At 35.5% G+C, this 15,423-nt stretch overlaps 1 protein-coding gene across 6 annotated transcripts in view; it reads left to right on the plus strand.

Moving 5' to 3' along the window:
* Positions 1 to 15,423, plus strand: part of PTPN2 (protein tyrosine phosphatase non-receptor type 2) — a 107,846-nt gene that overhangs the window by 15,558 nt on the left and 76,865 nt on the right. For all 6 annotated transcript variants that reach the window (XM_007487741.3, XM_007487742.3, XM_007487740.3 and 3 more), the window contains one exon: positions 9,585 to 9,675. In XM_007487741.3, the coding sequence (XP_007487803.1) occupies positions 9,585 to 9,675 (91 nt within the window). Of the gene's footprint in view, positions 1 to 9,584; positions 9,676 to 15,423 lie in introns of those variants that run through there.

Below are 15,423 nucleotides of genomic sequence, written 5' to 3' on the forward strand. Positions count from 1 at the left end.
TTAGATAAAAATGTAAAATATATGTGTTCTCTAAACTTAAAAACAAACAAAAAAACCCACCTGGTTGCATAGTATAATGTAAAGAACATTGGATTTTAAAATCAGAGGATATTAGTTCATGTTCTAGTGTTGCCACTTATTACTTGTGGGCAATAACATCATTGGGTCTTAGTTTCTTTTACCTGAATTTGCAGCTAAAAGCCTCAGCTCTGGTACCTGACTTTCAAGTCTCAGCTAAAGCCATATCTACAAGAAACCTTCTCTAGGCCTCTTTAAACTTAGTACCTTTTTTCTGTGTCTGTCTCCAGCTTATTGGATAGATAGATGTGCATGTGTATGTGTGTGCATACACACACATCTTGTTTGTACCTAATTTGTGTGATGTCTTCCCATTAGACTATTACAGTGAGTTCCTGAGAGCCTGGGCTGTTGCTTTTCTGTATATCCCCAATACTTAATACAGTACTTAGCACGTAGTTGGTGCTTAATAAATGCTTGTTGATTAACAACATGGCCTTCCATGAAACCTATCCACCTCTTTAGGTGGTAATGAATTTTTTCCCTTTGGACTTCACGTAGCACTGAGGAGAAAGGAAAATGCAAATTATTCAGGGAATACTTGCTGTCTGTCCAATGAGATTGGTATCAGTCCAGTGAAAGAGTCCAAAGTGAGAGTATTAAGAGTATGAGAAATAGGAAATAGCATGGAATAAGGTAGAAATATAGTTCAGTGTTATGTTGATAGTACAACTTCCTGTTTCAAATGAGGTTTAAGTGCAGTGTCACAAATACTGTCAAACTGAGGATTTGAGGACTTCAAATTTTATGCTGTAGTAGGTCCCTTAAAGGCTTTAGTCCTCTGGGATTTTGGTTGGTCCAATAGAATATAGAATACTGATATTATATACATTCCCAGTATTCCCAGGTTTCCTTGAAACAGTCCATTTCTACTAATATTAGTCTACTAATAGTCCATTATGTTCATAGACCATAATTTGTCTAGTCCATTGGTTTCAAATTCAGATAGAGACAGGGACCACTAATATGTACATTAGAATTTCTGCAGCCTGCATACTGACCTATTTTAAAAATGTAATAGCTATTTTTTATTGTATTTATTTTTGTTAAATATTTCCCAATTACATTTTAATCTGATTTAGGCCACAATTGAGTATTGTGGGCCATGTCTCCTGCAAGCTGTTTGACACCAGTCTGCATCTCTTTTGTTTCTAGTTCTTTCCTTCTATGATTTGTTCCTTGACCTATTCGTTTTTAGAATAAGGTTATTTAGTTTCCAACTAATTTTTAACCTTTTTTTTTTTAAACTTCAGCCCCTTGTTTAGTGCGATTTTTTTATAGCATTATGGTCTGAAAAGGATATAATTACTATTTCTGTTTTTCAGCATTTGGTCATTAGGCCAGATGTATAAGACATGGTCAGTTTTTCGGAAGTTTTTGCCACATACTGCTGAGAAAAAAGTTATATCTCTTTTATTTCCATTCATTTTACTCTAGAGGTCTATCAAATCTTAATTTTTCTACAATTCTATTCACCTTAATTTCTTAGTGGTTAATTTTTTGGTTCGATTTATCTAGTTCTGAGAGGGGAAGGTTAATGTCTCCTAATATGGTTTTACTGACTATTTTCTCTTGTAATTCATGTAAGATCTCCTTTAGGAATTTGGATGCTATACCATTTGGTAAATATATGTTTAGTATTGATAATACTTCATTGTCTATGGTAGTGCTTTATCAAGATGTAATTACCTTCCTTATCTATTTTAATTAGATCAGTTTTCACTTTTGCTTTGTCTGAGATCATAATTGCTACCCACTGCTTTTTTAACTTTAGCTGAAGCATAATGGATTCAGTTCCAACCTTTTACCTTTACTTTTTGTGTCTAGTTCTTTCTCGTAACAAAAAGAGTTGACAGCAATTTTTTTTTTACCTAAGAGTCATTTTCCTTTATGTTCAGTTTCTTTGAGCGTATTGATTTTACCTGATTCCTATCCATTATTGTGTAGAGATCCTCAAGAGAAGCCACTCAAACTAGTGGAGCCCTTACTCTAAATCTTTTTTTATGTCACAGGTGTTAGTGAAACATCCAGGGTGTCCATCTGTTAACTCTTGTTCTTGTTACCTGATTGTCCCATTTTCTTTTCTTATGTCTCTTCTGTAATATTTCTTATATCACTTTTTGCATCTAGATCATAATTAGAAATAGTCTTTGACCTATTTCTACCCATCTTGAATTTCTGCATTGCCCTTTGGGTCACCCTCAACCTTGATTTCTTGTATTTTATGATGCTGTATGATTTACAGTCATATAGAATCACAAGGAATGATTTTTTAAAGTGTTTTTAAAGTTCAGTCTTTGTCTTAAGAAATAGCTTCAAATTATTAAAAGGCTTAAATAGTTTCATAAATTCAGTCTATCCTACTCTTATATTTATTCAATTCTGGGTCCTTTTCCAGGGTCCATACCAGTTTTATGTACTGATATACTTAATCAAAGGATTGACCATACATCTGCATATCAGAATCTAGGTCAGTGGTCTTCAGATTTTTGGATCATATTCTTCATCAGTTAAAAAAAAAGTTGAATATGTACTCTATTGCGAATTAGGGATAGAACTCAGACCTGTGATAAAAGGAACTCCTTAGTGAGAAAACTTCCTTTAGCACCTTCTATACAATAAGTGTCATAGAGTCTCTCTGAGGTTAAGTGACTTGTCCAAGATCATACAACCAGTATGTGTTAAGAGGCAGGCTTAAACCCCAAGGATTTTCCTGGCCCTGAGGCTAGCATTCTATCCACTGTGGCATGCCTCTTCTCCTTGCACACAGCAAATAAAAATGAATAAATAAAGCACATAAGTTCTAACATATATGAAACATATAGAATATGAATGAAAAAGGAATGAGATGCAGATGAAATAATTAATATTTTAAACATTTTATTTCTTGTAATCATGATACAAAACCTTTTTTTTTAATCATAATATGATTAATGAAATAAATAATGATTAAATCTTTCATTACTTTGGGAAAACTCCTTTGTATGAATTAGAGAGTAATGGCAAATCTTTTAAGAGACTGAGTGCCAAAACTACAACCCTCATTGCCTATAAGGGTTAAAAATTAATGGTTGCCAAAATATGTAGGAATTAAATTTTAATGGTTTGACTTAAATATATGAAAATTATAATATGGCAGTTGCCAATTTAAAGTATTATTGCTCAAAGTTGAAATGACTTTTAATAGATTTTATTTACAAAAGAGATGGAAAGAGTGAAAGTAGAGAAATACAGAAAGGTAGAGAAGACATTTAGCCTATCAATTTAAATATTGCTCAGCTAGGATTTGTTGACCTTTGGCCAGAATTAGGCTCTCTTCAGAAGACAAGAAGGGGAAGCCAACTATTCACTCACCCAAGTTCCCTCCAAGAGGTAGGTCAAGATGATGACTTGAGCTGAAGACTCCTGAGGCTGACTTTCTTCTTGAAGCTGACTTCCTTTTTGAAGCGACTTCCCAGCCCCTGAAATTCAGGACCTTTTTTAATGGCTTCTTGTCCTTTCCCCTCTTCACAGGGGCCAATCACGGCTTACAACTTGCCCAGCACTGCCCATGGAGGCAGTGTCTTGTGGGATCCACTTCTTGCCTCTGAAGGTGTTAATTCTCATCAAAAGCGTTCACAGATTTCTGACTAAGTTTCTGAGGCTTTGAATTCTCTAAGTGATTTGGGAGCTCCTCCATCTAGTTCAAGATTTTTGTTGATTCATTCAAAAGGTAGACAAAGGAAAGTTGATCCTGTTGTTAAGTAGGGGTACTTAACTTATTGTTAACCAAAGTGTTAATTCCAAATAGACAAAGAGAATAAATGATTCCCTTTTACAAGTGTAAACTCAGAATAGACAAAGAGAACAAACAATTCCCTTTTCTCAACCTCTCCTGTGATTTCTTTGGGAAACTAATCTCCCCAATGGATCATTTTACATAATCACCTTGTGCCTCTAAAGATTTTCTAATTACAGGTGCACACAGTATTGCACCTCCTAAGAGGAAATTACAATAGTTAGAGATAAGAGGGAAATGAAAGAGAGCAAACCATTGTTTGCTAGGAGCATTGACAATAAGCCAATTTGGGGGTAGTTCCCTTTGTCATAAGAGTTTACATTCAGAGTAAATGTGTTCAACCCCCCATAGTTCAGTCAATTATATTCCAAAGTTCATTCTGAGTCTTCTGATGCTGTGGAGGTTTCTTCAGGCATCTTTATGGAACCTTCAAAATGATTCATCTTCTAGATTCAAAGAGTTGTAAGAATTGGAAATACTATTTCTACCCAAATGTATATTTTATAAAGTTTATTAGGGAGGGTAGACAATCATTCCTAAGTAACCTGACTGCATGGCCCCTAGCCTGCATGTCTCTTCTCTCCTTACCCCCCTGACCTGCCTGTTCTGTTCACTTCTCAGTTCTCCCCCAATTCTCCCTCGATTCTTCCACTCTGAAGCCCAAAGCCTTGACTTTTATTGACGTACAGAAGGTACACAGATGGAAACCTGGCGCAACTATGCTATGTCAGGAATGTTTGATAGACAGGTAAAGTTACTCAGGAAGGGGAGGGGGTGAGCTTCATTGACATAGTTATTGAGCTCCTTTTCCTGAAATGTTTTTTCTCAAAAAATTTTTTTAAGTCTTGGGATTTATGAGAATTATACAATCCCCCTGGGGAGCGTATTGACCAACACTTGGATCACCTGAGGATGCATTTATTTTCATTTAGAAAATAGCTTTATATAAAACTTGTAGTAAGAACTTCTGTTTTGTTCTCTACCTTTACTGTTTTCTTCTTTTGTAACAGGAACTTCTGTTTTGTTCTCTACCTTTAATTTGACATTCCTTTTAATATATGTAAAAAAACCCCAAACATTCAGAAGCTACTAGGCTTCATTCAAAATGCTCCCTCTTATGGGCCATTTAGGGGTATCATGCTCCTCAGGGAAAACTTTCCACCTTTCAGATGGGCTTATATTTCTCCTACATGCTTACCCCAGACATGGGAGGGAGGAAATGCTTCCTTTGGACTGCTGGGCAGAGGGGAAGATCATGTGAGAAATGTCCTCAGGTACATGTGGAGAAGGAGCGGAGAGCAGTCCCCTCTGGCACATATGCCCTAGATTCGCCTACATGGTCCTAGGGAATATGACATATTTATACCTATTTGTTAGTAACTAATTATTCTGTTCCTTTGATTGGTGTAACTAATAAACAGATGAATTTCTTGTATATACAATACAATAAAAGAATAGTCAGCGAATTTGACAGTTTTACAGTAGGAGTCATGGTTTTTCTGTGTATAGTATTAATGATATAAAACGCAAAATCTAGTAGAAGTAAATTGGTTTTCATTTCAAATCGGCAGAAAATATATACTAGTCATCATTCTTTACATGGTTTTGCTTATTCATGTTTGAATATTTTAATAGTATTTTTATGTGAGTACAAGAAACCCCCAGAAAGTCTGGTTTTGAAGGAGATCATATCTGACCCTCATATTATTGAGGAGCTACTAGAATTTATTAAATTGGAATGTGTCATGGTCAGATTTGTATTTTAGGAAAAACAGTTTTCCAGCTCTCTGGAAGAATAAGTGGACTGGGCAGAAATTTAAGACAGGGGGACCAGGTAGGAAACATTTTAAGTAGTCCAAGTGGGAAATGATGAAGGCCTGGACCAGGAGAAGTGATATGAAGGCGTAAATGACCTAATTTGACAATTGATTGACTATAGGGTTATGGTGGAGTCAGGCATTGAAGAAGATAATATAATTGGAATTTTAATGTGATTATGAAGTCCTTGAATTTAGGAAGAGGCTGATTTTCAGGGAAAGAAGATGAGTTCTGCTTTGGACATGTTGAATTTGAGATGTCACATATACATCCAGTTTGGAGATGCTCATCCAGATCATGTCTTCTAACTGTGGGTGTTCCATTAAGATAATATGTGACGTCCCTTTCTTTTATACCACTTCATTTGGTGATTTGGTAATATCAGCTACCATGAATTCAGTTAACAACTTTATGCTAAAAATTCTCAAATCTAACTATCCTGTCTGAAACTGTTGACTGACTTTCATGTCTACCTCTCCATCTGCCTTTTGGACATCTAGTATTTGATGCCTAGTAGACATCTTAAAATTCAACATGTCCTAAACCAAACTCATTATCTTTCCTCCTAATCTGTCTTCCTCCTAGTTCCTCGGGCTTGCAGTTAGTTGTCCTCTTTGTCATAATTGATGCCTCACTGTCTAGTCACTCCTCCTGTTGCCTGCAATTTCACCTTTCCAACTTCTCTGAATACAATCCTCTCCTGACACTGCTACCACTTTGGTGTAGGGTTTGCCTACCTCACGTATTTCCCCCTAACAATTCATCCTTCAGTCAGCCATCAGAAGGATTTTCCTAAAGTGCAGGTTCAATGTCATGTCCTTAGACAATAAACTCCAATGAGAATGTCTTTTCTAGGATAAAATACAGTCTTCTGTTTGATGTTCAAAGCCCTTCAGAACCTAGCTCCCTATTAGTTTTCTTAGACTTTATACTCCCTTCCCTTCACACTTTTTTTGATCCAGTGACACTGGTCTCTTTGCTTTTCCACAAACAAAGACACTCCATCTCTTGGCTCTGAGCATTTTCTCTGGCTGTCACTTCTCTTTGGAATGCTCTCTTCTCAACTCTGCTTCCTAAACTTCTTCAGGAAGCCTTTTCCAATCTTATAAATCTAGTTCCTTTCTTTTGTTTTCTGTTCATCCTTTATATTTCTTATTGGTACATATTTGATTGAGAGCAGCTGGGTGGTGCAGTGGATAGTCTGGAAGACTTATCTTCCTAAGTTCAAATCTGGTTTCAGACACTTAAGTTTGCCTCAGTTTCCTCCTCTTTAAAATGAACTGGAGAAAGAAATGGAAAACCACTCCAATTCTTTGCCAAGAAAGCTCTGCTCCAAGTGCTTGATTCTGCAGCTCATATACCAAGAAAGCTCCAAATGAGGTCATGAAAAGTTGAACATGACTGAAAAACAAGTGAATAACAGCAACACTTTTGTTTACTTGCCTCTTCAATTAGATTGCAAGCCTTTTGAGGGCAGGAATTTTCTTTTGTCTCTTTTTATATCCCCAGCACTTAGTAGAGTGCCTGGTGCATAGTAGTTGCTTAAGAAATGTTTATTGGGGGGCAGCTGGGTAGCTCAGTGGATTGAGAGCCAGGCCTAGAGACTGGAGGTCCTAGGTTCAAATCTGGCCTCAGCCACTTCCTAGCTGTGTGACCCTGGGCAAGTCACTTGACCCCCATTGCCTAGCCCTTACCACTCTTCTGCCTTGGAGCCAATACACAGTATTGACTCCAAGATGGAAGGTAAGGGTTTAAAAAAAAAAAGAAATGTTTATTGACTGACTGGACACCACCAGTAGACAGAATTTTTATATATTTAGTTGTCTTATATGAATGGTTAGGCTGGTCTTTTTTGAGTAGTCTTGATATTTTGTATTGTATTTCAGCCTTGGAATGATAGAATTTTATATCTGGAAAGGACCTATAGCATTATTTAGGCCAACTCCCTCATTTTATAGATTAGGGAACTGACAAATGGGAGAGTTTAAACAGTTTGCCAAATAAGAAATTATAGATGGCAGAGTTGGAATTTAAATCAATGTCCTGAGACTCCATATCAAGCATTCTTTCCACTGCATTAAACTGTCTCTATTTAGCCCAATGTTACATGTAAATGAGCACAATTGGAAAAGCTTCAAGAGGCTATGCTACTCAATAATTGTGCAGAGCATTCCCAGAGATTTTGGAAAACTCCTTTGATGAACTTTCAACTTTCTTTAATACCTTACTTAAACATTAAAATAATGAGGATCCCTGAACGGATTAAATTTTGTATGATTTTACATGAAGGGCTGTTAGAATCTCCTAGTTAAGACTTGTTCTTCCATTGAGCTTTTTTTCCTTTCTCTTTTTGTAATTAGCGGTCTGTAAACACACTGGGATCTGGTAGTGTGAATCTTAAAACTGCTCAGACTCTATTTCAGAAGCTTTGATTAAGCTATTCCCCATTTTTAACAATGGAGGTACTTGATCAGGAATGTATTGAGAACTTTAAAATTACTCCACCCTGCTCAGACAGTGCCTTAGGGGAAGATAAAGTTGCAAATTCCTGATTGAACAATGAGAAGTCCCCAATTCATACTTATAGTGAAGCAAAAACCCTAAGCTAGGTGGTCTATTTTTAGATCTAATACAAAAGGGTGCTAAGTACCTATAAAGGTTAAATTAATCACTAAAAGGTCAAGCAACTTACAAAAGGCGAGCTTAGCAAAAGAGATATGAAATACTCAGAAGATATAATTTACCCAGAGAAGGTGAGAACTAAAGAGTGGTGAGAACTAAGAATGGGCAGTCCAGGGAAAAAGCGCCTACTATGATTGGTAGATGTGAAAATTTAGGGGAGGTGACATGAGAAAATTCTCTTTAAAAGGGGCTCTCTGAACTCAGTTCAGGAGTTCAGGAGTTCAGAGGAGGGTCTCTGAACTCAGTTCAGGAGTTGAGGATTTCAGTGAAGGACTGGAGCTTGCTTGCTACAATCTTGTGGTGAGTGATAAAGACTTGACTTTCTCTCCCTTAATGCCCTTTCTACTATTTTCTCTTTCTCTCTCTCTCCCTTCCCTTTAATTCCTTCATTTGTAGTAATTAAAATCTCCATAAAACCTAGCTGACTTGGGTATTTTCATATTTGGGAATTTTCCCATGGTGATCACTTATTTTTTATTTAAATCAAGACACTAAAAATTATTTTTATAGTTTGGCCAAAACCTTTACAGTTTTTGCAATTCACAATCTTGGCAAACCATATTTTCACGGATTAGTCTTTTCCTTTTTCAGTCATTGTATATGAAGTTGCCTTTTGCTGTGGAGATTTTATTTGTTGGAGATTATCTCTTCCTTTCATTTGCATTCATCAACAATACCCTCATTACACTTGTTCATCATTTCATAAAGCTTTTGTAAGGATGAAAAGGTGGTATGAGTTTGGGTAGTTTAATGTGCTTTTGATGATTTTTGAGGGGTATTAATATTCATGATTTTTTTCTGTTCTTTGTCTTTATTTCCCTGAGGTCTTATAAAGTAATCCCTCCATGCTTTCAAGATTGCATTGCCTCTAGCATTATTTTCCTTGGTGTATATTTGGTCTGACTCAACTGTTTTCCCCAATTTCTTAAATACTATTTCTATTGCTTTGCATAGCACATTTACATACTGTTTCTTTATTTCTTTTCTCAATAACTTAGTAATAATTTTAGTTTATCAGTTTCATCAGTATGGTCATTATATCAATCAAATTGTAAAATTTCCCCGAATTAGTAAACAGAATTAAATTAGCTCTACTTTTATATACACCATTCATATATTTTCTTGCTCATGCTTATGTTGAAGATAGCTTATTTAGTGACTAGGAAAGTAATTTATTGATTGCAGTATGAGAAGTTTGATTATTAAATTATATTTTTATTATTTTAAGGAAATTCGAAGTCAGTCCCATGACTACCCTCATAAAGTGGCGAAATCTCTAGAAAATAGAAATCGAAACAGATACAGAGATGTCAGCCCATGTAAGTACTTAGGGATTTGGGGGGAGGGGGTGAAAAGTACAATTGAGCTTGGAGTGGTGGTTGGGGAGTGGAGATAGAACTTCTAAATATAAGCAAGATACAATTAAACATAAAACTAAAGCAATAGTGTTAACTGTCGATGTATGATTGGAAAAAGAATTTAAAGTAATAGCCAGTAAATTTTGAGGTGATTTTAGTATATATTCACTGCCTACCTCTCCCTTGAAATATATAGTAAATTTTAATTTGATTGAGACTGCTCGTTTTAATAGATTAGGTCTTATTATCTGCTCCAAATTTTTGTTTAAAGTTTGCAGGAATGAAAACTGGTCCCGTTTATAGTGGCATTCTTATTTTTTGTTTCTTTGTGTCATTCAGTTCAGAGCATTGAGCTTGTGAACCAGTATTAAAAGGTTTAATTCCAAATAAATCAGCTAGCTTTACACACTTTTTTTGACCACAGAGAATATATAAAAAGAACAGAAAAAGAAGATTGTATTTGAAGTCATGATATTTATTATGCACATCTTGGTTTTTTTTATGTTCAATTATCAAGCATTCCCTTCTTCCTCCCAAATATCTTTGAAACAGGTGTGCTTAATCAAGCAAAATTCCCATGTTGAACCTTTCCATAATGAATGTCTCATTCTCTCTTAGGATGGTAGGTAGCATTTTTTATCATTGGTTCTTTGGAATCATGGTTGGTTATTGTGGTTGATTGGAGTTCTTAAGTCTTTCCCAATTGTTAATTATTACAATGTTGGTATAATATAAATTGTTCTCCTAATTACACTCCTTCATTTTGCATCAGCTCAGACAAATCTTCCTAAGTTTTCCTGACATTTTCTCTTTATTTCTTTCAGTAGAGTAGAATTTCATTACATTTTTATATCATAATTTTTTTCATCCACTCTCCCATTTGATTAGTACCCCCTTTAATTTCCAATTCTTTGTCACTAAAAAAAGATTTGCTTTAAATATTTTTGTATATTTTAAGGGGTATTTAAGAGTATGGTTGCCAGGAATTAATTACTTAATTCCAAGTGAATTACTCAAGTTAGAATGACTTTTATGGTAGTTATTTACAAATAGTAAAAAGTAAGGAAAATCAGAGACAGAGAGAGACAGACAGAGAGAACTACTCTGCCCTGATCTGAACCAGGCAAGGCTTCAGAGGCCCCAGCAAAGGGGGGCACAGAGGTTAATTAAACTTCTAGCCGATGAGGGGCCTCTCTGGAGACGAGTGCCTCCGGAAAAAAACAAGGAAAGGGAGTCAGCCTTTTTTCACTCACCCACTTGGCAGTCCAAAGGGAAGCAGTCTGAGGTCTCAAGCCTGAGCTCTTCTAAGGCCAAATTCAAAGAGGAAGAACCTCGTCACACCATACCACCATATTTAAAGACAGTTCTTTGCTTTACTTACTGTGCCTTTGGTCCACTTTTACTTGGACCAATGGCAGCTTTAACTTTGCGTCTAACTGCCCAGGGGTCAGTCAGTTGTTTTTTATTTCTCACCTGTTAGACACCCCTACACCCCCCCACACACTCTTAAGGATTAAGGGGGGGGGTAATATATTTCTGGTGGCTAAAATCTAAAAAATAAATAGGGGAGAGTTAATCCTATCTTCACAATATAGAGAATTTTTTAAAAATCTCTTTGGAACTTTGACCTAGTATGGTTGTCTCTGGTAGGTACACATAGTTTAGTGACTTTTTGGAGGCTAATTCAGAATTGCTTTCTAGATCCTTTAGGCCAAATCACAGCCCAATCTATTTACTTTTGATTGTGCTGGTAGTCATTGGGTTTGTTGTTTTCTCAGCTCTACTTACTTTGCTCTGCATCAGTTCGTCTAAATCTTCCTATGTTTCTTTGTTTTTGGAATCTCTTAACATCACAGTAATATTGGGAGTCTTTTTTCATGTCTCAAGATATAACTTGTATTTTTTTCCTTGAAAAACATCTTGTTCATATCCTTTGACCACTTGTCAGTTAGCAAATGGCTCTTAGTTACTTATGTGTCTTGGAAATGAGCCTTTTATCAAAGAAAATTGCTGCAAAGATTTTTTCCCCTTTCAATCTTATCTGCATTTCATTTGCAATTTACATTTTTAAAAGTACTTAATGCATTCAACACATTAGTTCAAAGCTATTTTCCTTGTCTCTTCCCTCTCAATTTCCTTTTGTCTTTGCATTTTTCCGAGTGTCTTTTTTTGAGGGGCATCACTGTAAGTATTTCTATCACTTCTGCTCTCCCCAATCTTGCCCTTCCCCATTTAAAAACAAACCAAAAAAACCAACCTCTTCCTTGTAATAGAAGCCAAATCAAGCAAAACAAATCAAACACATTGGTTGTATCAAAAATATGTATCTTATTCTGTACCTTTAGTCCACTATAAGGAGGTGGATAGATAATATATTTCATCATAGGTTCTCTGGAATTATGGTTAGTCATTGCATTTATCATTTTCCCTTTACAGTGCTATAATCATCTCATAAATTATTCTTTTCCTTTTTCTTGCTTCATTAGGTATCAGTTTATATAAGTCTTCACAACTTTCTCTAAATTCATCCAGTTTATAATTTCTTATGTCTCGGTAGTCTTCAATTACAATATTCATATATGCTAATATATATCTTTTGGACATATTTTTCTTTTATTTCTAATAGGAAATGACTCTGAAAGAATGTGCAAAGTATATAATTCCATGTTGCTATTCAGAATGGCTGAACTAATTCATGCATAATTCCAGCACCAATGCCTTAGTGTGCCTGCCCTGCCACATTTCCCCTCCAACCATTGTCATGTTCCTTTTTTTGCCATTCTGATGAATGTAGAACCTTAAAATGGTCCTACTTTGAATTTCTGTTACTATTAATGATTTGCAACATTTTCTCTTATTGATAGCTCAGATGTCTTTTGAACATTAACATAGTAATAATTCTTATTTCTTGTATTTAAAAAAAATTTTTTTTAAACCCTTACCTTCAGTCTTGGAGTCAATACTATGTATTGGCTCCAAGGCAGAAGAGTGGTAAGGGCTAGGCAATGGGGGTCCAGTGACTTGCCCAGAGTCACACAGCTGGAAAGTGTCTGAGGTCAGATTTGAACCTAGGACCTCCCGTCTCTAGGCCTAGCTCTCAATCCACTGAGCTGTCCAACTGCCCCCTATTTCTTGTATATTTAAATAAGTTTCATATTCTATTTATGTTTGTATGGTATATTAGGCTTTTTGTACAAATAAAACCATTGCAACCAAAATTAGAAGGAAAGCACCAAATTGGGGGGGGAAATTCCTAACAAAAACCTCTGACAAAGGTCTCGTTTCTCAAATTTATAAGGAGCTAAGACAATTGTACAAAAAAAATTAAGCCATTCCCCAAATGGCAAATGGTCAAGGGACATGAATAGTCAAAGAAATCAAAACTATAAATAAACACATGAAAAAGTGTTCTAAATTTCTTATAATTAGAGAAATACAAATCAAAACAGTGCTGAGGTACTACTCACACCTAGCAGATTGACCAATATGACAGTAAAGGAAAATAATAAATGTTGACAGACTTGTGGCAAAATCAGGACACTAATGTATTGCTGGTGGAGTTGTGAATTGAACCAGCCATTCTTGAAGGCAACATGGAATTATGCGCAATGGGCTTTAAAAGAATACATACCTGTTGATTTAGCAATACCACTATTAGGTTTGTATCCCAAGAGATAATAAGGGGGAAAATACCTGTACAAAAATATTCATAGCCGCATTCTTTGTGGTGGCAAAAAAAAAATGGAAAATGAAGGTTTCCCTTGATTGGGGAATGACTAAACAAATTGTGGTATATGATGGTGATGGAATACTATTGTGCTGTAAAGATTGATGAACTGGAGGATTTCTATATGAACTGGGAGAACCTCAGTGAACTGATGAGGAGTGAAATGAGCAGAACCAGGAGAACACAGAAAGTAAAAAATTTTGGAAAAATCCAATGTAATGGACTTTGCTACTAGTAGCAATCCAATAAGCCAGGACCCTCCTGAAGAACTTAAGTGATGTTAAGTTTTGCTTTTGTATATATGGGTATGTGATTTGGGCTTTAGGCTTTAAAAGATTGCTCTATAGCAAAAATGAATAATATGGAAATAGGTAAGTGATAACATTTGTACAACCCACTGGAATTGCTTGTCATTTCTGTGAGAGGGGAGAGATAAGGGAAAAAAAGAAAATGAATCATGTAAACATGGAAAAATATTTAAAAATAAAAATTAAAGAAGAAAGAGGCTAGGTTAGGAAGAACTTTAAATACCAGGTAAGAGAACTTTAAATTTGATCATGGAGATAACAGGAAAACACTGAAGCTCATTGACCTGTTGTGGGAAGTGATGATCAGATATAAACTTTAGAAATCACTTTCCCAGCTAAGTGGAGAATATATTAGAGTGAGGAGACCAATTAGGAGGTTATTCCATTAGACTATATCAAAGGTCATTAGGATCAAACTAAGGTGATGGTTGTGTGAATGATAAGAAGGGGACTTATACAAGAAATGTCATTGTAGTAATGAAATTGGCTAATGGTTTGGTTTTCTGAAGTGAGTGAAAGTGATGAACTGAAGGTGATATGGAGGTTACCTTATAGTGACTGGGAGGATGGTGGTGTCTTTGTAGTATTAGAGTTAAAAGGGACAAATTATAACCCAGATTGAATTGCTTGTCAGCTCTGGGCGGGAGACAACTTTGATCTTATAACTTTGGAAAATTTAATGTGAAATTTTTTTATTAAAATAATTAATAAATGAAAATTTTTTCTCTTGGAAATGTAGATGAGTTCTATTTTGGACATGTTGAATTTAAGATGTCTATGGGACAACCATTTTAAGAGTCTAAGGCAATTGGAGATACTTAACTGTAGCTCAAGAGAGATATTAGGATGGGCATATAGATTTGGGAGAACTATGAGTTGATGAGATAACCAAGGTGAGAAAATATAGAGTGAAAAGGGAGGGGTCCCTCCACAGCACCTAGAGGGGCATCTACTATTATTAGATATGATCTGGATGAAGAACCAGCAAAGGAAGACTGAGTATGAATGGTTGGATAGATGAGAGTAGAATCAAGAAAAAGCAGTATTACTAAAGGAGAGAGGATCCAACAATTTGTATTCGGATTTTAAAATCATTTTCTTTTAGTATTGAATTTTAAAGGCTATTCTAGCTGAAAAGGATACCTCACAGACATTGAAAGGGTTACATATTTATGTTTTCTTTTTTCTAAAACCCTTATCTTCCACTTTAGAATCAATACTGGGTATTGGTTCCAAGGCAGATAGTAGTGGTAACGGTTAGGCAATAAAGGTTAAGTGACTTGCCCAGGGTCATGCAGCTAAGAAGTATCTGAGGCCAAATTTGTACCTAAGACCTCCCATTTCTGGGCCTGGCTCTCAAACCACTGAGACACCTAGCAGTCCCCAATATTTCTATTTCTAATAAAAGTATTCAGAACCCACTGAAAATTTTTAAGTATTTTTAAACAGATTAGGAAATTGTTCCCAAATTTAAAGTGTCTAAATATGAGAGTTTATATAGGTGATTCATAAATTTTGGCAACAAAAGTTTAGTTTTTAAGTGTCTTACTAATAGCTATGGTTTTATAATGTCATTAGTTAATATATTACATTACAATATACACAAGTCAAGGTTCCTCAGCAATGGTATTTGTATTTCATATTTGTATTTTAAATCTTTTTAAATTTCTTGTC

The sequence above is a fragment of the Monodelphis domestica genome, chromosome 3, assembly GCF_027887165.1.
Source record: "Monodelphis domestica isolate mMonDom1 chromosome 3, mMonDom1.pri, whole genome shotgun sequence".
In the NCBI taxonomy this organism is placed as follows: Eukaryota; Metazoa; Chordata; class Mammalia; order Didelphimorphia; family Didelphidae; genus Monodelphis; species Monodelphis domestica.